This window comes from Salvelinus namaycush, chromosome 1 (genome assembly GCF_016432855.1).
Source record: "Salvelinus namaycush isolate Seneca chromosome 1, SaNama_1.0, whole genome shotgun sequence".
Taxonomy (NCBI): Eukaryota; Metazoa; Chordata; class Actinopteri; order Salmoniformes; family Salmonidae; genus Salvelinus; species Salvelinus namaycush.
In genome coordinates this window covers 53,165,930-53,185,004 of record NC_052307.1, presented here as the reverse complement: position 1 = coordinate 53,185,004, position 19,075 = coordinate 53,165,930, and the positions used below count along the sequence as shown (strand labels likewise).

General features: G+C 42.3%; 1 protein-coding gene across 1 annotated transcript in view; it reads right to left on the bottom strand.

Moving 5' to 3' along the window:
- LOC120045552 (MAP kinase-activating death domain protein-like) overlaps nucleotides 1-19,075 on the bottom strand; it is a 71,903-nt gene that overhangs the window by 35,040 nt on the left and 17,788 nt on the right. The window contains exons 2-9 of the mRNA XM_038990457.1: nucleotides 17,081-17,298; nucleotides 16,289-16,927; nucleotides 13,907-14,210; nucleotides 8,623-8,754; nucleotides 8,111-8,224; nucleotides 7,142-7,222; nucleotides 2,263-2,435; nucleotides 950-1,185 (exon numbers count right to left, since the gene is read on the bottom strand). Of these exons, the coding sequence (XP_038846385.1) occupies nucleotides 950-1,185; nucleotides 2,263-2,435; nucleotides 7,142-7,222; nucleotides 8,111-8,224; nucleotides 8,623-8,754; nucleotides 13,907-14,210; nucleotides 16,289-16,927; nucleotides 17,081-17,139 (1,738 nt within the window). The 5' untranslated portion in view covers nucleotides 17,140-17,298. The remainder of the gene's footprint in view (nucleotides 1-949; nucleotides 1,186-2,262; nucleotides 2,436-7,141; nucleotides 7,223-8,110; nucleotides 8,225-8,622; nucleotides 8,755-13,906; nucleotides 14,211-16,288; nucleotides 16,928-17,080; nucleotides 17,299-19,075) is intronic.

The following is a 19,075-nucleotide window of genomic DNA, read 5'->3' as shown; positions in this document are numbered from 1 at the left end:
CTGAGCTCTCCTGCTGTGCCGTCGGGGAACTGTAGCAAGAATACTTGTAGTTGTATCACATGGAACACAACCGTGCAGTCACACAATTACTGTTCTTGTTTACGCAGTCCAAAATGGTTCATTGTAAAATCGCAATCTGGGTCAGATGTGCATTATTTGAAAGCTTGGTCTATTGCCAATATGACTAGCTAAGTTATAAAATATTATCTTACCGTGTTAGGCTTTCACAAGAAACAGATTATAATTTTTGGTGCGCATAGAAAGAAATCATTAGTACATTCAGGTGTGTGTCCTGCGGCAAATTTTCTTCACAATAAACAAACATAGGCTCATTCTGTTCAGAACAACCCAGGGTATGACGCCATGAAATCTTGTAACTGTACGTCAAACATAGTGACCATAAACATTGACACTGTATATGATAAGTTTTAGGATTTGGAAATGTTAAGTGCACATTTGGACTGTTTGGCTTACTTGAATGACATCAAAGCGGTATTTATTATAATCCTCAATGTCTCATCTTTCAAAATACATAGAGTCATCTTAATTTACACCATCTCCCTCACTCAGACAACCAAAAATGTGCTAAAGTTGCCCAATTACCAGGAGGGATGGGGGCAACTTCTAGTCGCTTGGTGCTCAAGTTCAGAACATCTGTCAGTCAAAACCCATACAATGCTGTGAAGTGCAGAGCCAGAGCTCTAACTTCATGTATAGCATGTTACTGTACAGCCACTATGTTCCAATTTAGACAATTAGCGCACAGATCTGCCATTTTCAACTCGTATATTGGTACGAGTGTAAAGGGCTACACTTTACTTCACACTATAAATATCCCAAGCTAGCAGGAGTATGGTTCATGTCAGCTCTAAACACAAATACACCAATTGTCAGTCAGTGCAAGGTATATGCAGTACAGCAGGTGTGTAGGCTAGGGTAAGGGACTTACTGTTGTGGATCCTCTGAAAGGCCAGGTTGGTGGGGTTGAGAGCCCACTCGCCGTAGTACTCCACGGCCTGGGTGTGCGACAGCTTCTCAGCGAAGCCTGAGCGGCGGGGCCGCGAGGCCAGGAAGGACGTGGCCTGGAATGCCACCACAGGCCGGGGAAAAAGGCGCAGCGTGCGCGTGTGCATCTGGAAACCCTGGAGCACGTTGGGGGAGTTGAAGAACCGCACCATGGCAACCCTGTTGGAGAAAGAAGGAAAGTTGTGTGTTAATGCTTCAATTAGTCATGTTTAAATTCAAAAAGCCTTCTTGTTTATCAAATTTATGTACAAGAGACATTTGTCTTTGGTATGAGGCTCAAATGAAACACATTGTTTCACATGACATTATGACGGTTGAGTCATACACACAACATTGATACAACAGTCGCTAGGATCGGGAGAATAAAGCGCTGCTTTGCATTCTTAACAGCACTATCAACAAGGCACCTGGACTACTGTTCAGTCATGTGGTCAGGTGCCACAAAGAGGTACTTAGGAAAATTGCATTTGGCTCAGAACAGGGCAGCACGGCTGGCCCTTGGATGTACACAGAGAGCTAACAATAATATGCATGTCAATCTCTCCTGGGTCAAAGTGGAGGAGAGATTGACTTCATCACCACTTGTATTTGTGAGAGGTACTGACATGTTGAATGCACCGAACTGTCTGTTTGAACTACTGGCACACAGCTCAGACATCCATACATACCCCACAAGACATGCAACCAGAGGTCTCTTCACAGTCCCCAAGTCCAGAACAGACTATGGGAGGCAACCAGGACTACATGGAACTCTAATCCACATCAAGTAACTCATGGAAGCAGTAAAATTTGATTTAAAAACAGATAAAATACACCTTAAGGAACAGCAGGGATTGTGAAGCAACACAAACATAGACACACGCATACGCACTATACACACATGTACACATGGATTTTGTGTTATAGATATGTGGTAGTAGAGTAGAGACCTGATGGCACACAATGTTGTGAAATCTGTTATGAATATATTGTAACGTTTTTCAAATGTATAACTGCCTTAATTTTTCTGGACCTCGCACGCACTTCAGATTTTAAGAATTCAAGTGGGAACAGGGGTCAATCCATAAATTGTGCATATGCAAATAGCCCTTCATATCTATAAAATATCTACAATATTCAGGGAATATAAATCAAATGGAGTGTAAGAGTTGAAATTCATCCAACCCCACACATTGCCTTGCATGGATAATATGAGATCTACTTAAAAAGGGATAGAGAAACTTTGTTCAGCCTTGCCTGGTGGCCACATCCACAGAGTCCACGTCGTTGCCGTAGATGAGGGGGTTGAACTCGGTGGAGGAGGGCGACGCCTTGTTCTGGCCGGGAGGGAGCAGGGGTAACTCCTGACCTTCCTGAAACTTCTCCAGGTTCAGAATGGGTTGGGTGTTGAGACTCATGCTGGCCAGGGCCTGGAGCAGGTAGAGGTGAGGTAGGTTTTAATCAACACACTGTCGTGGAGATGAGATGACGGGGGTCACTCGGCCCCACTAGGGGGCACTCTCACCTCAGGCATCAGCTGAAGGGTAGTGCAACAGAATGGTCTCACTAGGACCAGTGTGGAACTGTCTGTTTGGGGTTCAAAACGGTGCAAGAGAGTAGTACAGGGGTTCTGAGACCTCAAAATTTAATAAAAATGAGTCACAACTATTATAATTTATTATTTTTGGTTACCCCTTTATTTGTTAATACTTTTTATTTTAGTATTTGTTTTACTTTTATGTAGTGCTGCTTCATTATTTTGTGTCTGTATGATGCAAGTTCTCATTTGAGAATAAATCATTCATAAAACACAAGGACTAAGCTAGGAGGACTCACAATGTGACCGTTATAAGCCGACAGGTGAGAGTGTGGGACAAAATGAGGAAGCCCGTTACCCAGCAAATTAATCTGAAGAGTGCATGTTTCTGCAGATGCCTGAAATGGGAGCGTCATTTGGGAGAGGTCGGGGGAAGAAGTAACAGCAGAGGGAATTCACTAGCACTCTGGGATTGCTGCAGACTCATTCAGGGTTTTGCATGATGTTAGCACAGTGGATCGTTTGATGGCTAGGTCAGTCCTGGACGCAACCTATGGTGTTACAGCAAAAATCTGCATATCCACTGTGTTTGCTTACAAGAACACTCACTGATGAAAAGATAGATGTGCATACATTCCGGCATGCTCAAGCCAAAACTAAGCAGCCAATAGTGGGTCTTCAAAAATGACCTATTACGAAATCTCTCTATGCCACCAGTCTGTTACAACATCTCAACAATAGTGTATGACATTTCAGAAAATAACAAGCAACAACAAAAATATTTAAGTTTGGTGAGGAAGAATATCCGTGCAAGGAGCATGGCACATTCCGCAGAAGGAGAAATTAGGAACCTTATTGTCAGAGGAGAAGATCTGCTTTTGGGTGATCACGGTCAACCTAACCAGACACTAGGGAATAGGAGGGGGACAAGAGAGATGCCAGGAAGAGGATCACATGAAAAGGCTGAGCTGACCAATTGCTGAGCAGAATTGAAACCACACATGACAAAAAGGGTCAAGATTGGAGGCTGTGTGTCCAATTCCCTTTAAATGGATTCCTTTCCTAATCTCCACTCAAGCCTGACTACAAAACTGCTGAAAGGACGGGATGCTGGAAAGCAACGTGGAAACCTCGACTAGCCAATAAGTGAGCTAGTGGGGAGAAGGAGATGCCTCTATGTTGCTTTCACATACAGTCCTTTCAGCTAAGTGGTTGCCAAAGAAGGGAGAAAAGGAAAGGTGCAGTTTTAAAGAATTGGGACATAGCCAGAGAACAAGAGAGAAAATGAAGTAGAAAAGTAGAGAGAGAAGAGGTGGTGCATGAGAGAAAGAGAACAAACACGTTTACAGAGATCAAACCATGACAGAGACGAGAGACACACAAACAAACATGAGTGCGACAAAACAACACACAAAAAGGAACAGTAATGCACCACACCACAACCAACACAAGTTAGCCACTGTTAGCCGAAAGAGGCTAGCAATGGTTACCAACTGAGAGGATAACCGGTGGCTACAATGGAGAGGTGATACTTAGACACAGAAGGGAGCAGATCTCTTGACAATAACGAAAAATAATTAAAAACCTTTTGGCTCTTTGTTTACTGTCCATACACCCCCAACTCTTCTCCCCTCTCTTGACCTGTGAGATGCTGACATACACTGAGTGTAAAAAATATTACAAACACCTGCTCTTTCCATGACACAGTTGAAGTCGGAAGTTTACATACACCTTAACCAAATACATTTAAACCCCGCTTTTCACAATTCCTGACATTTAATTCTAGTAAAAATTCCCTGTCTTAGGTCAGTTAGGAGCACCACTTTATTGTAAGAATGTGAAATGTCAGAATAATAGTAGAGAGAAGGATTTATTTCAGCTTTTATTTCTTTCATCACATTCCCAGTGGGTCAGAAGTTTATACATTCAATTAGTATTTGGTAGCATTGCCTTTAAATTGTTTAACTTGGGTCAAACGTTTCGGGTAGCCTTCCACAAGCTTCCCACAATAAGTTGGGTGAATTTTGGCACATTCCTCCTGACAGAGCTGGTGTAACTGAGTCAGGTTTGTAGGCCTCCTTGCTCGCATACGCTTTTTCAGTTCTGCCCACAAATTTTCTATAGGATTGAGGTCAGGGCCACTCCAATACCTTGACTTTGTTGTCCTTAAGCCATTTTGCCACAACTTTGAAAGAATGCTTACTTGAGGTCATTGTCCATTTGGAAGACCCATTTGCGACCAAGCTTTAACTTCCTGACTGATGTCTTGAGATGTTGCTTCAATATATCCACATCATTTTCCTAACTCATGATGCCATCTATTTTGTAAAGTGCACCAGTCCCTCCTGCAGCAAAGCATCCCCACAACATGATGCTGCCACCCCCCGTGCTTCACGTTTGGGATGGTTTTCTTCGGCTTGCAAGCCTCCCCTTTTTCCTCCAAACATAACGATGGTCATTATGGCCAAAGAGTTCTATTTTTGTTTCATCAGACCAGAGGACATTTTGCACATGGGGACAATGGCAGCTTTGGAGCAGTGGCTTCTTCCTTGCTGAGCAGCCTTTCAGGTTATGTCGATATAGGACTTGTTTTACTGTGGATATAGATACTTTTGTACCAGTTTCCTCCAGCATCTTCACAAGGGCCTTTGCTGTTGCTCTGGGATTGATTTGCACTTTTCGCACCAAAGTACGTTCATCTCTAGGAGACAGAACGCATCTCCTTCCTGAGCGGTATGATGGCTGCGTGATCCATGGTGTTTATACTTGCGTACTATTGTTTGTACAGATGAACGTGGTACCCTCAGGCGTTTGGAAATTGCTCCCAAGGATGAACCAGACTTGTGGAGGTCTACAATTATTTTTCTGAGGTCTTGGCTGATTTCTTTTGATTTCCCTGTGATGTCAAGCAAAGAGGCACTGAGTTTCAAGGTAGGCCTTGAAATACATCCACAGGTACACCTCCAATTGACTCAAATGATGTCAATTAGCCTATCAGAAGCTTCTAAAGCCATGACATAATTTTCCAATCTGTTTAAAGGCACAGTCAACTTAGTGTATGTAAATTTGTGACCCACTGGAATTGTGATAGTGAATTAATCTGTCTGTAAATAATTGTTGGAAAAATGACATGTGCCATGCACAAAGTAGATGTCCTAACCGACTTGCCAAAACTATAGTTTGTTAACAAGAAACTTGTGGAGTGTTTGAAAAACGAGTTTTAATGTAAACTTCCGACTTCAACTGTAGACTGACCAGGTGAATCCAGGTGAGAGCTATGATCTCTTATTGATGTCAGTTGTTAAATCCACTTGAAATGAGTGTAGATGAAGGGGAGGAGACAGGTTAAAGGATTTTTAAGTGGGACTGCAAGGACCTACCAGCTACCACTTGTTTGTTACTGTTTTGTAGGGCTGAGGACTGCTTTAATCCTTAAAACAATAGAACCTATGAAAACTCACCTTTACCCATGTCTTTTCACTTAAATGGCATGTTACCACATCAGATTTTTGGCACTGCCAACACACGGGTCTATCTTAATCAATCGCACGCACACTCTGGGATAGGGCCAAGTGTATCACACACAAATACTGCACTGATTCTGATTCAAAGCATATCAACAAACTATGATATGCAGGGATTTTCAACATGATGAGGTATGATTGGGGATTCAAATTGGGGTTACTGTGTTTGGATGTTAAAAAACAACCACTGAATGACATTTGGTGACGAGTTGTGATGCATTTTAATGGTGATGATGAATTATACCTAGAATGTTCAAATGTGACATTTGTTCATATGGCAGATTTTATACATTTTGTTGTAATTTTCATTTAGCTTTTCTTCATAAACCATCTTGTGCTTAATATGCTCTTTAAAAATCAAATAAACTCAAAAAACAGATGATGACAATGTTGGGTAGGAATAGTTACTGGCAAAATGTGCTAGTGATAACTTGATGTCAAGATGGTAGGTGGGGGTTACTAGATGTCCACTGATAATTCAAGGTGGTTTTAGTTACAATGCCAAACTGATGTGGTACTACAGTGGAATGTTTGATTGGCATTTCACAACATGCGAAAGAGAGGTTTATGAATCAGAACCAGCTTCTAATCTACATATTGTTATTTGGGCTTAGAGGATTTGGTTAGTTCTACTGCTACAGCTGTTACTGAGGTCTCAGGGAGTAAGACCTAGTATCTGATTTTACCTCCAAGAGCTAGCGCATGCACAGAAAAGAGAGAGAGAAAAACAGAAACACTTGTTTTCGTTAGGACATTACAACGCTTAACTCAACAATGCTCCCACGCTATATGCATAGTTAGTACATACAACACGGTGAGAGAACAGGGACACCGACGTGCCTGGCGCAACTCATCAAACCTCTTTTGAAACATATCTAAAACTGAAAGAAGAGAAGTTGATCACTTGAAAACAAATAGTTTACACATATGGTAATATTGCAGGTTTTCTTATGTAATAAAGCAATACAAGAGGTTGAAATAAACAGAGTTAACTGTTGGTAGTGCTAACATACATGCTTAGTGAACGACCACTGAAAATAGTGCTATCGGGTTTGTTGTGACAGGCTATATTTACCTGTTTCAGGTGTTTCTTGAGTTCTGTGGATTCTGGCTCGGGAAGAGGGGGTAGGTGCTCTGCATTGGTGGGTGCTTTGACCTGTGGAGCAACAAAGCATGCTTCAATTGTAAGATTTTTGCAAAACAACCATGTACACTACACACTCACAAGTGTACACAAATACCCCTTCAAAATGTTGAAAACATACATCAGTCACCATTACCTACTAAATAGTAGATGAAAGGGAAGGAGTTTGTCCCTAGAAAGACAGACTGGGATGTGGGTGTGTGTTCTAGCACTGGATGCTCTTGGTCTCACAGAGTGGGAGGACTTTTATGTTGAAGTCAGTTTCTGCACAGGTTTGAAATGAGGATAACAAGAGCTAGGTTTCTTCCTCCTGCATAAAGTCGATATCTAGCTGGTCACAATGAGAGAACTGAACCCCAAACGGGATTTAGCAGTGAAAATAAATACATCTCAAGCAAGTGTCTAGACTCGTCTCCCAATCAGAGAGAATGCCGTATGGAACTCAAATAGATCTGCAAACGAATAGCACGGACCTGCGAACGAATAGCACAGACCTGCGAACGAATAGCACAGACCTGCGAACGAATAGCACAGACCTGCGAACGAATAGCACAGACCTGCGAACGAATAGCACAGACCTGCGAACGAATAGCACAGACCTGCGAACGAATAGCACAGACCTGCGAACGAATAGCACAGACCTGCGAACGAATAGCACAGACCTGCGAACGAATAGCACAGACCTGCGAACGAATAGTACAGACCTGCGAACGAATAGCACAGACCTGCGAACGAATAGCACAGACCTGCGAACGAATAGCATAGACCTGCGAACAAATAGTAGATGAAAAGAATAGCATAGATCTGCAAAAGAATAGCATAGATCTGCAAAAGAATAGCATAGATCTGCAGAGACCGTGGCAGGGACGCTGAAGCGCACCTCCATTTTGGGGCACTTACCTTGTTACAGTCCAGGTCCACGAGCCAAATGTCGTCGGGCATTTTGAAATCGGATTTGTAGAGGAAGAAGCTGGCAGGCACACCTATGATGTAAGGGGTGGGGGCAAGGAGAAGCTACAAAGGAGAGAGAAAGAACATTGTATGACGTCACGATCAGACAAAAACAAATCAGCACACAAGGAAGACTAGCTCCAATAGGAGGAGCCTCACACCATAGACTAAAGCTAGTGGGCTAGAACTCCACTAGGTATGCGTTCAAATCACAAATCACCAAAAAAGCAATGGATGCTAAAATTGGCAAAACGAATCAAATAAAAAATTGTGAAACGTTCAAAGGCAATCAATTAGGGTGCAGGAATTCCCCCCCAAAAATACAACATTGTGTGCAGAAGTGTATCCCTTAAAAAAAATCCATCCACAACCTCTGGTTCCAGCTATTAAAAAGCCCTCTATTTGTTCTCCTAATAGTACTACAACTACCAGTACTGCAGTCATTGGTTTGATTGACGTACCTGTTCAGCGGATGCCATGCAGGTGGGCAGTAGAGGAATGACAGGAAACATGTACTCCAGGGGGTAGATCATGGCTACAAACGCCATGACACTCATGGTCAGGGCATTGTAGTCCCGCGACTGGAGGACCACCTGGAAGACACAAATCAAAACAAACTATTTGAAGTGCATTTAAACATCTCAATTGTAAATGGACAATAAATACTTCAGAAGCCTGTTGGCCATAGGTGATCACATGCTGTTTGTTCCATACAAGATACTAAATTACATTCAATGACCAACCTAGTTGTATTCCTTCACAATAAGAGATGTAGCATTGACTAGTTGAGTGGTTGTTTCAACAGCCACATACAGACCAAAATATGCTGTTTTCACTATACAACAGTGACATGTTAAAGCTTGAACAGCGACAGGAGGTCCTTCAAGGGTAACCTGACACAGTTTAGAGTATAGAGTAGTATACAATATATCCTGGACCTCTGGACCTCGAAGCCAGTTCCACTACTTTTTCCCCCATTGTTCCCCTCTAATCAGACACTGATTTAGACCTGGGACACCAGGTGTGTGCAATTAATTATCAGGTAGAACAGAAAAAACAGCAGGCTCCGCACCTTGTAGGGTAACGGAACCCAAACCGGCTGCGCGCGTGCGCCATCGTGCGCTATTGGTAATTTGTCCTATTTAGCTAGCTTGCTGTTGCTAGCTAATTTGTCCTGGGATATAAACATTCAGTTGTTATTTTACCTGAAATGCACAAGGACCTCTACTCCGACAATTAATCCACACATAAAACGGCCAACCGAATAGTTTCTAGTCATCTCTCCTCCTTCCAGGCTTTTTCATCTTTGAACTTATATGGTGATCGCATCTAAACTTTCATTGTATTACCACGACAACCGGCAACAAAGTTCGTCTTTCAATCACCCACGTGGGTATAACCAATGAGGAGATGGCACGTGGGTACCTGCTTCTAAAAAACCAATGAGGAGATGGGAGAGGCAGGACTTTCAGCGCGATCTGCGTCAGAAATAGGAATTAATTCTATTTTAGCCCTTGTCATCACAGACGCTCGTTGGCACGCGAGCAGTGTGGGTGCAATAATTGAATAACATGGATTTCTAAATTTATTTTACTACGCTCGCGCACGCGACGTGTCTGGTCTGGTCAGCATGTAATGCTCGCGCACGCGATGTGTCTGGTCTGGTCAGCATGAAAAACGAGTCCCATATCGACATAACCTGAAAGGCCGCTCAGCAAGGAAGAAGCCACTGCTCCAAAACCACCATAAAAAAGCCAGACTACAGTTTGCAACTGCATATGGAGACAAACTCATACTTTTTGGAGAAATGTCCTCTGGTCTGATGAAACAAAAATAGCCATAATGACCATCGTTATGTTTGGAGGAAAAAGGGGGAGGCTTGTAAGCCGTGAAGCACGGGGGTGGCAGCATCATGTTGTGGGGGTGTTTTGCTGCAGGAGGGGCTGGTGCACTTCACAAAATAGATGGCATCATGAGGGAGAAAAATTATGTGGATATTTCGAAGTAACATCTCAAGACATCAGTCAGGAAGTTAAATCTTGGTCACAAATGGATCTTCCAAATGGACAATGACCCCAAGCATACTTCCAAAGTTGTGGCAAAATGGCTTAAGGACAACAAAGTCAAGGTATTGGAGTGGCATCACAAAGCCCTGACCTCAATCCCATAGAAAATTTGTGGGCAGAACTGAAAAAGTATGTGCGAGCAAGGAAGCCTACAAACCTGACTCAGTTACACCAGCTCTGTCAGGGGGAATGGGACAAAATTCACCCAACTTATTGTGGGAAGCTTGTGGAAAGCTACCCGAAACGTTTGACCCAAGTTAAACATTTTCAAGGCAATGCTACCAAATACTAATTGAGTGTATGTAAACTTCTGCCCCACTGGGAATGTGATGAAAGAAATAAAAGCTGAAATAAATCATTCTCTCTACTATTATTCTGACATTTCACATTCTTAAAATAAAGTGGTGATCCTAACTGACCTAAGACAGGGAATTTTTTACTAGGATCAAATGTCAGGAATTGTGAAAAACTGAGTTTAAATGTAGTTGGCTAAGGTGTATGTAAACTATATGTAAACTCGACTTCAACTGTACATATGGAATCACGTAGTAACCAAAAAACAGAAGTGTTAAATCAAAACATGTAACTTTTAACAAGACACACCTGTTAATTGAAATGCATTCCAGGTGACTACCTCATGAAGCTGGTTGAGAATGCCAAGAGTTTTTTGATTTGTTTCACAATTTTTGGTTACTACATGATTCCATGTGTTATTTCATAGTTTTGATGTCTTCACTATTATTCTACAAAGTAGAAAATAGTCAAAATACAGAAAAACCCTGGAATGAGGTGTCCAAACCTTTGACTGGTACTGTGTTTTGCTTAATAGGAAGGATTCACTTTAAGGCAGACTTAGCGAGATGACCTTACAACGAGCAGCACCGCAGATGAGATGAGCACGATGCAAGACAGCAGAGACATTAGCGTCGTGCTTCAACGCTCCTAGACGTTGCAGAAATTGACCCAAATAAATGCTTCACAGAGTTCAAGTAACAGACACATCTCAACATCAACTGTTCAGAGGAGACTGAAATCAGGCCTTCATGGTCGAATTGCTGCAAAGAAACCACTACTAAAAGGTCACCAATAAGAAGAGATGCAGAGTACGTGAACGGGTGATCTCCGCATGTGTAGTTCCCACCATGAAGCATGTGATGGTGTGAGGGTGCTTTGTTGGTGACACTGTCAGTGATTTATTTAAAAATCAAGGCACTCTTAACCAGCATGGCTACCGCAGCATTCTGCAGCAATACGCCATCCCATCTGGTTTGCGCTTAGTGGGACTATCATTTTTTTTTTCAACAGGACAACGACCCAACACACCTCCAGGCTGTGTAAGGGCTATTTAACCAAGAAGGAGAGTGATGAGTGCTGCATCAGATGATCTGGCCTCCACAATCATCTGACCTCAACCCAATTGAGATGGTTTGGGATGAGTTGGACCGCAGAGTGAAGGAAAAGCAGCGAACAAGTGCTCAGTATTTGTGGGAACTCCTTCAAGACATTTGGAAAAACATTCCAAGTGAAGCTGGTTAAGAGAACGCCAAGCGTGTGCAAAGCTGTCATCAAGGCAAAGGGTGGCTATTTGAAGAATCTCAAATAGAAAATGATTTCATAGTTGTGATGTCTTCACTATTATTCTAAAATGTGATTCCATGTGTTATTTCATAGTTTATGTACACTATTATTCTACAATGTAGAAAATAGTAAAAAATAAAAACTCTTGACTGAGTAGGTGTCCAAACTTTGGATTTTATATATACAGTAACAAAGTAAGAGAAGCTTAGGCCTATCCCCAGCTAGAGATCGAGATTAAAGAAATTGTACACAAGACAGCTTCTTTTTTTTTTTTACATGGCTGTGCTGCGGCCATACGTATGAGGCAGATCAGAGTACCGTAGATCAGCACAGCCGTGCTAAAAGAGTCGTTTTGCACAACCTCGAGTGCACAATTGCTTCTCTACAACGGGTTACTGATTAAATAAAAAAATTTATTTTGATAAATGTTTTCATAGGCTACTATTTCATCCCTCAGCTAAAATATAGGCCTAGTATCGACATCTATGGTTGCTAGACCAGCCAGCTGTCCGTTCAATCTATCGGTTAGGTTACCAGAGACGCGACCCAGTCGCTAAGTCTTTTTGTTCTATATCTATGGACGCGACCCAGTCTCTCATTCTAATTGTTCCGCTCTTATTCCTTGCTTGTAGCTGCATTTGCCTAAGAGATTCAGTTGAGTAAAATCACAACGTTGCTAAAACTATCCTAAAACTATCCAGACCAGAACACTTCAAACCGCAGGCCTATCCCTACCAAAAATGTGATTCAAAAGGTATGTGGCTAATTCGTTAATTTTCTATTACAATATTTTTTATAAAGATAAGCATTGTATTGTAAGATTATAGGAGTAACTCTGGTAGGCCTAAAACATTCTTCCTCACATCAAGTTCAACTGTTGGAGTCAGTAAGAGCATCGGCCTGCAGTATAACAGGCTAATACCCACACCAAACCTTCAAAAGTTTCTAAACTTCATTAATGCAATACAGTATCAAAAGTAAGTCACTTTTAACTTTTATATGGAAAATACAAGCAGGATAGTATATTGGAGCAAACATTACAGTTGGAATTTAATTTGGCCAAAAAAATTACTCAGAATGAAACAAATCTCATAAGTTTTGAACAGCCTGTATTGCTGCAATTACCAAAAAGGCTAGTGCCTACCGTACCCAACAAATAACAGCAATAGTCTAATTAAATGTATTTTACAATAGGCCTACTTTGAACGAATCTTAAACGAAATACAGAGCACACAATTAAAAAGACAGATCGAACTTAATTTAGCCAACGAAAATGTCTCAACAGAATAAAAATAAAAAAACACGTTTTACATATTTAAAGAACTAGTTTAGATAAATATGCATTACAATAACAATGAGATACAGTAATGATAATGCTACAAAAGTATTATAAATACTTTTTTTTTTTTAAGTTACAAAATTGCATCCTACCTGAATAGAGTAGCACAGTAGCTTGCATTTGGCCGTGCCAACTTTCTTCCCATATTTGTCTACTACTACATATGTAATGGGAATATTATTCTGCATTGTGAATTGACATGGAATTTTATGATTTAAAAAAAGATAGTTAACGGGAAAAAATGGCAGTTTAAACATTAAGCAAAATTGTCCATCGTTCACATCCCTAACATATAGCTGTTGAGGGCAGGAACACACAACAGTACTCATTCCACTGTCAAACCTAGAAGGCAATGGGTTGATTTGTGACTGGGCAATAGCCATATTTAAAAGGCAGAGGCCGTGTTCGAGAGTATCAAAACCTTGATATATCATGGGTTAATTGTGACTGACTGATCTACAAATAATATTGAGTAGTTATTTATGATGCAAGGTGATTTGTAGATCAGTCAGTCTTGACTTGCCTTTAAAGTCGGCTGCAATGTGGAACGCGCCCAGAGCTGTTTGAGAAAATACATTTTTCTGAGTCGCTGATCACCGACTGCACCAACTGACTGATCGACAAATCACTTTGTATCCTAAATAACTACTTATTATGATTTGTAGATCAGTCTGCTCAGTTGCAGATTTGAAGCTCTCAAACACGGCTATAAAGTAGTTCTCCGGGTAAACTCCATTCAAAACGTCAGCCCTTTCCCCTAACCTTGTGCTCCAGTAGGATGCAGCTGAGCACCATGAGGCAGGCGTCCACACCCAGCAACTCCAGGGGCAGGTGCAGGGGAAAGTCCACCATGGAGAAGCGAGAGTTGTCGGGCAGGGCAAAGGTGAGTGCCGGCTGCATCTCGTGGGGCAGCACCTCCACATCTACGCGCCGCTGGCCCGCCACGGGCACCGGAGAGCGCAGGAGGCGGTAGACCCAGGACTCGATCTCCCGCAGGTCAGCCAGCAGCTGGCTGCCCTTCTCCTCAACCAACAGGGCCCCCGTGAACACGCGCCACATGGTGTCCCTGATGGGAGAATGACAAGTCAGTCAACAAACTAACAACAGACAGTTTAGATACAAATGGAGAGGCCTCTGTGACATGGTGTCCCTGACAGGAGACAGTCAACAAATCATATCACAATCAAATTTCTCAACAGGTGATAAAAGCATAAATTATTACATAAATTATTCTAATATTAGGCGAGCGCTACATCATCAAAACCGTATAACTACATTTACACAGACAAAGCACCACTCCCTGTGCATTATACTGTAAGTTGTCATTGTGCAAACAAGACGCCGATATAGGCCGCCGATATGTCGACAGCCCTCCACTCTGAACGTACACACCCTTACACACACCCTGGCGGCATTAAACCCTCTTTGCAGTGGCCTGGCGTCTGTTGGCAAAGGAGGGAGATTAATCATTAGCTCGTCAGAGCTCGCCCTGGGCCACCGCCCACTGCAGCTGCTCCCTGAAGGCAGTCAGAGACCTCAATCTGTCAGCCGAGCGCTGTGTGTGTGTGTGTGTGTGTGTGTGTGTGTGTGTGTGTGTCAGAGACTTATAGGGAGTGTGGAAGTGTGACTGTGCGCGTTTGTATGTGCGTGTGTCTGTCTGTCTGTGTGCGCCTGTGTGTGTGTGTGTGTGTGTGTGCTGCAGCAGCAACCTGCAACGCAGTAGACTGACACAGTGTTATGTAAGGCAGCACAGCCAGGGCTCTAAAGTGCTCACCAATTTGGAAGCATATACGACTAAATATTTTGCTGTACTACCTGGGGTTTTATTTTGGGAGCACCAGAGGAACTAAAAGAAAATCTAAAATAAATAAATGTCTAACAGTGACGCTCTTCTCCACACTGCTCAAACAAGACAGGCTGCCTACAGCAAATAAATAAGTTCAAATTATTAAAACAATAAGTTCCAATTGCAGCCTTTTTTTCCAATATAATCTCTAAGGAAACATAATAGAACTTGTGTTAAAATAATTAACATTTTGCTTATTGCATGTAAAACAAAATGCTTTTGCATGGGAATGTCTCATATCCTGTGTGCGTAAAGGTGCGCGCACACAATGTTCTCAGATCTTCATCAATTGCCTTGCATGAACACCAGCTGACAGCAGCATGACAGGCCATGTGCCAGTGTGTATGTGTGTCTTCGAGAGCAGGGGAACCACGCATTTCCTACAGCATTTGTTAGGAGACCCCACAATATGGGACGAGGCAAGGCCATGCTGACTCACTGACACTACATCCAAGAATTGAAGGTCAAAACCTCTGGCCTTCAGACCAGTGTTGTTTAAAAAAGTAATGAGTGGGGCAATTCCAACTAGTCCATTAAATGTCATGAGTGGGGTTGAAAGGCCATAAGAAATTGGTACATTGTCCATTACTGTTTTTTCAATACGTTTTTATTCCCAATTCATTAACTCAATCTCAATGAATTCCTGGATTTCAAAACAATAACTTTTATTTTAAAAAACAAGTAGTTGAGTATTGGAATGTATTTGAAAAAACTCAAATACATTCCCATGCATATTTTTTTTTTTTAATGAATACTTTCAAATACAATCTGTTTTTTATTATTATTACTTTTTTTTTTACAAATAATCATTCAAATACTCAAATAAAAATGCTTGTTTTAGGCTGTGTATATTACAACCAGATCATACTGAATCTGTTCTGGACGTTGATATGGATTTACTGTGACCAGATCCCAAATATCAGCTCTGGATTTATAAACATAGGAATTTATAAGGTTTTGCAAACAGATCTTCCAAGATAAGTGCTTATGACTAATACTAAACTAACTACTATACTAACTTTTATTGTTTTCAAATAGAGGTGGTCAACCACTTGTGGTTGCAACTGAGCTGGGTGGTTTAAAATAAAAACAGCCTAAATAAAAAAAACTATTGACCGCATACCTTTGAATCACATTTTTGGTAGGGATAGGCCTACGGTTGGAAGTGTTCTAGTCTGGGTAGTTTTAGGATAGTTTTAGCAACGTTGTGATTTTACTCAACTGAATTCCCTGAAAGAAATTATGGAAACCAGGGGGCTCCATTGTTTGATAAGCCTGGCACCATGCGTTGGTCTCACCTCTGAGTTCCGCGGGGCAGGCCAGCGCGCTGGGTCAACCTGTGGCTGCAGCAGTCCACCATTCTCTTGAGGATGTACAGGCACTCCCTAAAGGTGGAGAAGAAGGGGTAGTGGCTGATCATGCACAGCGAGGTCAGCGTGCTGTCGCGGTTCCGATTGACCATTTTGGCAGTGCTGCGTTTGTGCCGAGGGGACCTGCCGGCATTTGGCTCACCACCGGGCGGTCCCGGCTCCGTGCCTGGTGCAGATGTGGCTGTTGTGTCGGCACTGGCAGGTGTCGGCAACGTGGAGGCAGTGGGGCAGCCACCGCTGCCATCGGAACCCTCGCTGGTCGCTTCTGCTATCTGTGCCGCCGTTCCACCACTACCCGCCTTGTCACGGCGGTGCCCCCCACGCTGGAAGGAGCGGTAGAAGTTGACGCAGATACCGTAGCGCGTGATGCCCGAGTCTTTATCAGTGAGTGCGAAGACGAAGGAGGCGTCGTCTCGCAGGCTGACCCGGCGCTGCCGGATGCTCTGGCATCCCTCAGGCTGACAGAAGAAGACCACGTCCGGGGACAGAGGGAAGTCCGGGTGGTCCTCCAGCGGGTAGCGACGAAGGAGCTGGGGAGTCTGGGATCCGGTATCAGTGCTGGGCTGCCTGGAAGGTAGGATGGAGGGAGAAATGGCCATAGAAACAGTATTGTATTTTTAAAAAATCACAAAAACAAAGGCCTAACGATATAATGTGAGGTAGTAGGAATCAGTTTGGGATTGGACTGTTATCTCCCAACCATCCCTACGAAGTCCTCACCTGGCTCCGACCACCACCAGGTAGTCCAGCAGACGGGGGCACATTTTCTTTTTCTCCATCTTTGATTGATGACGTCTTTAAGTCATGGCAACACAGACATATATCACCTCTCTGGTCAGTCAGCAGCTGTTCAATCACGAAGAGGCAGGGCTAGGTGTGGGAGGAGCATGCAGGACCTTAGTGGTCATTGTGGACATCTGAGAAAAGAATGGGGAAACCTGTAAAACAAGAAAATGTAGTATGTTACGTCTACGGTTATGGTTTTCAGCTTTATTCTTTCACTAAAACCTTGTTCACACTGGCAGTTTGAAGTGACTCAAATCCTATTTTTTGGCACACACATTTTTCCTGCAGTCTTTTTTTAATTTCACCTTTATTTAACCAGGTAGGCCAGTTGAGAACAAGTTCTCATTTACAACTGCGACCTGGCCAAGAAAGCAAAGCAGTGCGACACAAGCAACAACAAAGAGTTACACATGGAATAAACAAACGTACAGTCAATAACACAATAGAGAGGAAAAAATAAAAAAATTCCTGCAGTCTGAACAGCCCAAAAGCACATGGGATATTTCAAGCCACATACAAATCTGATTCCTGGCCATGCGATTTATTTTCCCTCAAGTGGTTTTTAGACTGTTATTTGGCATATTTTGTTGCTTTCTAGCTACTCTGTTGACAGTTTGACGAGAACATGTGGTAGCTTACTAGCTTGTTAATTGTTTACAAACAAATTAGAGAAAGTACTAGAAAGCTGAAAAACTACCTAGCTAGCTAGTTGACTGCTGTGATTAGCCAAAAAGGACTCGTTTTGATAGGAAGCACAAGCACCACCAATCAACTTACACCACTGCGCATACACCCGTCATTACTATGAAAACAAGCATAGCCATCTCAGCAAATGACCGCGGTCTGAATACACACAAATGCAATTTGATCACTTGTAACTTACTGTTTTGAACAGTCAGTATTTCAAAACAGGTTTGCGCATTAAGGCCTGCTTTGAGCATTAAGGCCTGCTGTGTGAACAAGGCTAAAGTAGCTAGGGTAATTGTATTTTTTTTTTATGGAAATCTATTGCCTAAAAGTGTCGGTAAATTGAAAAAGCAGCTAACCACACAAGGCTTATTTGTTTAACACTTTTTTGTAATTCAAGCTTGTCTAGCTAATACTGCTATGACAATTTGAACAAGTTTGTTAAAAATTACTAATCTGTGCACATGCACAGTTTTACGGACTCTACAGAAAGGAGAGTTCCACCCCACCTCAGACAGTGTGGACAATTATCATTGGAAACATGTCCACTCCGGGCAAATATCTTAAGAATCTATGATCAGTTGTCTCTTTTATGTGACCAACTTTTCAGTTAGTTAGCCTTTAGGCATCATTATGATTACACTTTTAGTTTTGTTGTTTGGGGCTGATGAAAAAGCAGCCAGTTTGTACAAATGGTTCCCATTCTATGCGAGTCCTTTTGAACCAGGTGTGTTTCTTGGAGCATTGCTCTATCAACATGGTTTCTTGCTAGGATATCAAGACAGCCGGAACATTTAATAGGACCGTTTAGGCCTTTCAGATTCCAAGAGAGAATAGCTAGCATTGCCATTGTTTAAAAAAAGAAAAGAATGTAGTATTAATGATGTAATCGTTATCTTTAGTGTTAATAAGCCCCCCCCCTACGGTTCCCCCTGTGAACCATTCCCCACTTCCCTCCCCAGCACTTCATTCCCTGGTTCACCACCCATAAGAAATCCAGCCAACTTGACACACTGTGGCAAGCATTGGAGTCAACATGGGCCAGCATCCATGTGGAAGGCTTTCAACACCTTGTAGGCATGTGCAAGAAGAAATGCATTCTATAATCTAGATATTCACAATAATTAAATTATGGCCTTTAGGCTAAGTCCTAATGATCAGTTGTCTCTGTATCTAGATAGCAACTTCTGTTGCTAGTCAATTAATCACTATAGAAAGCTAGACATACTCCCCTTTTGTTCT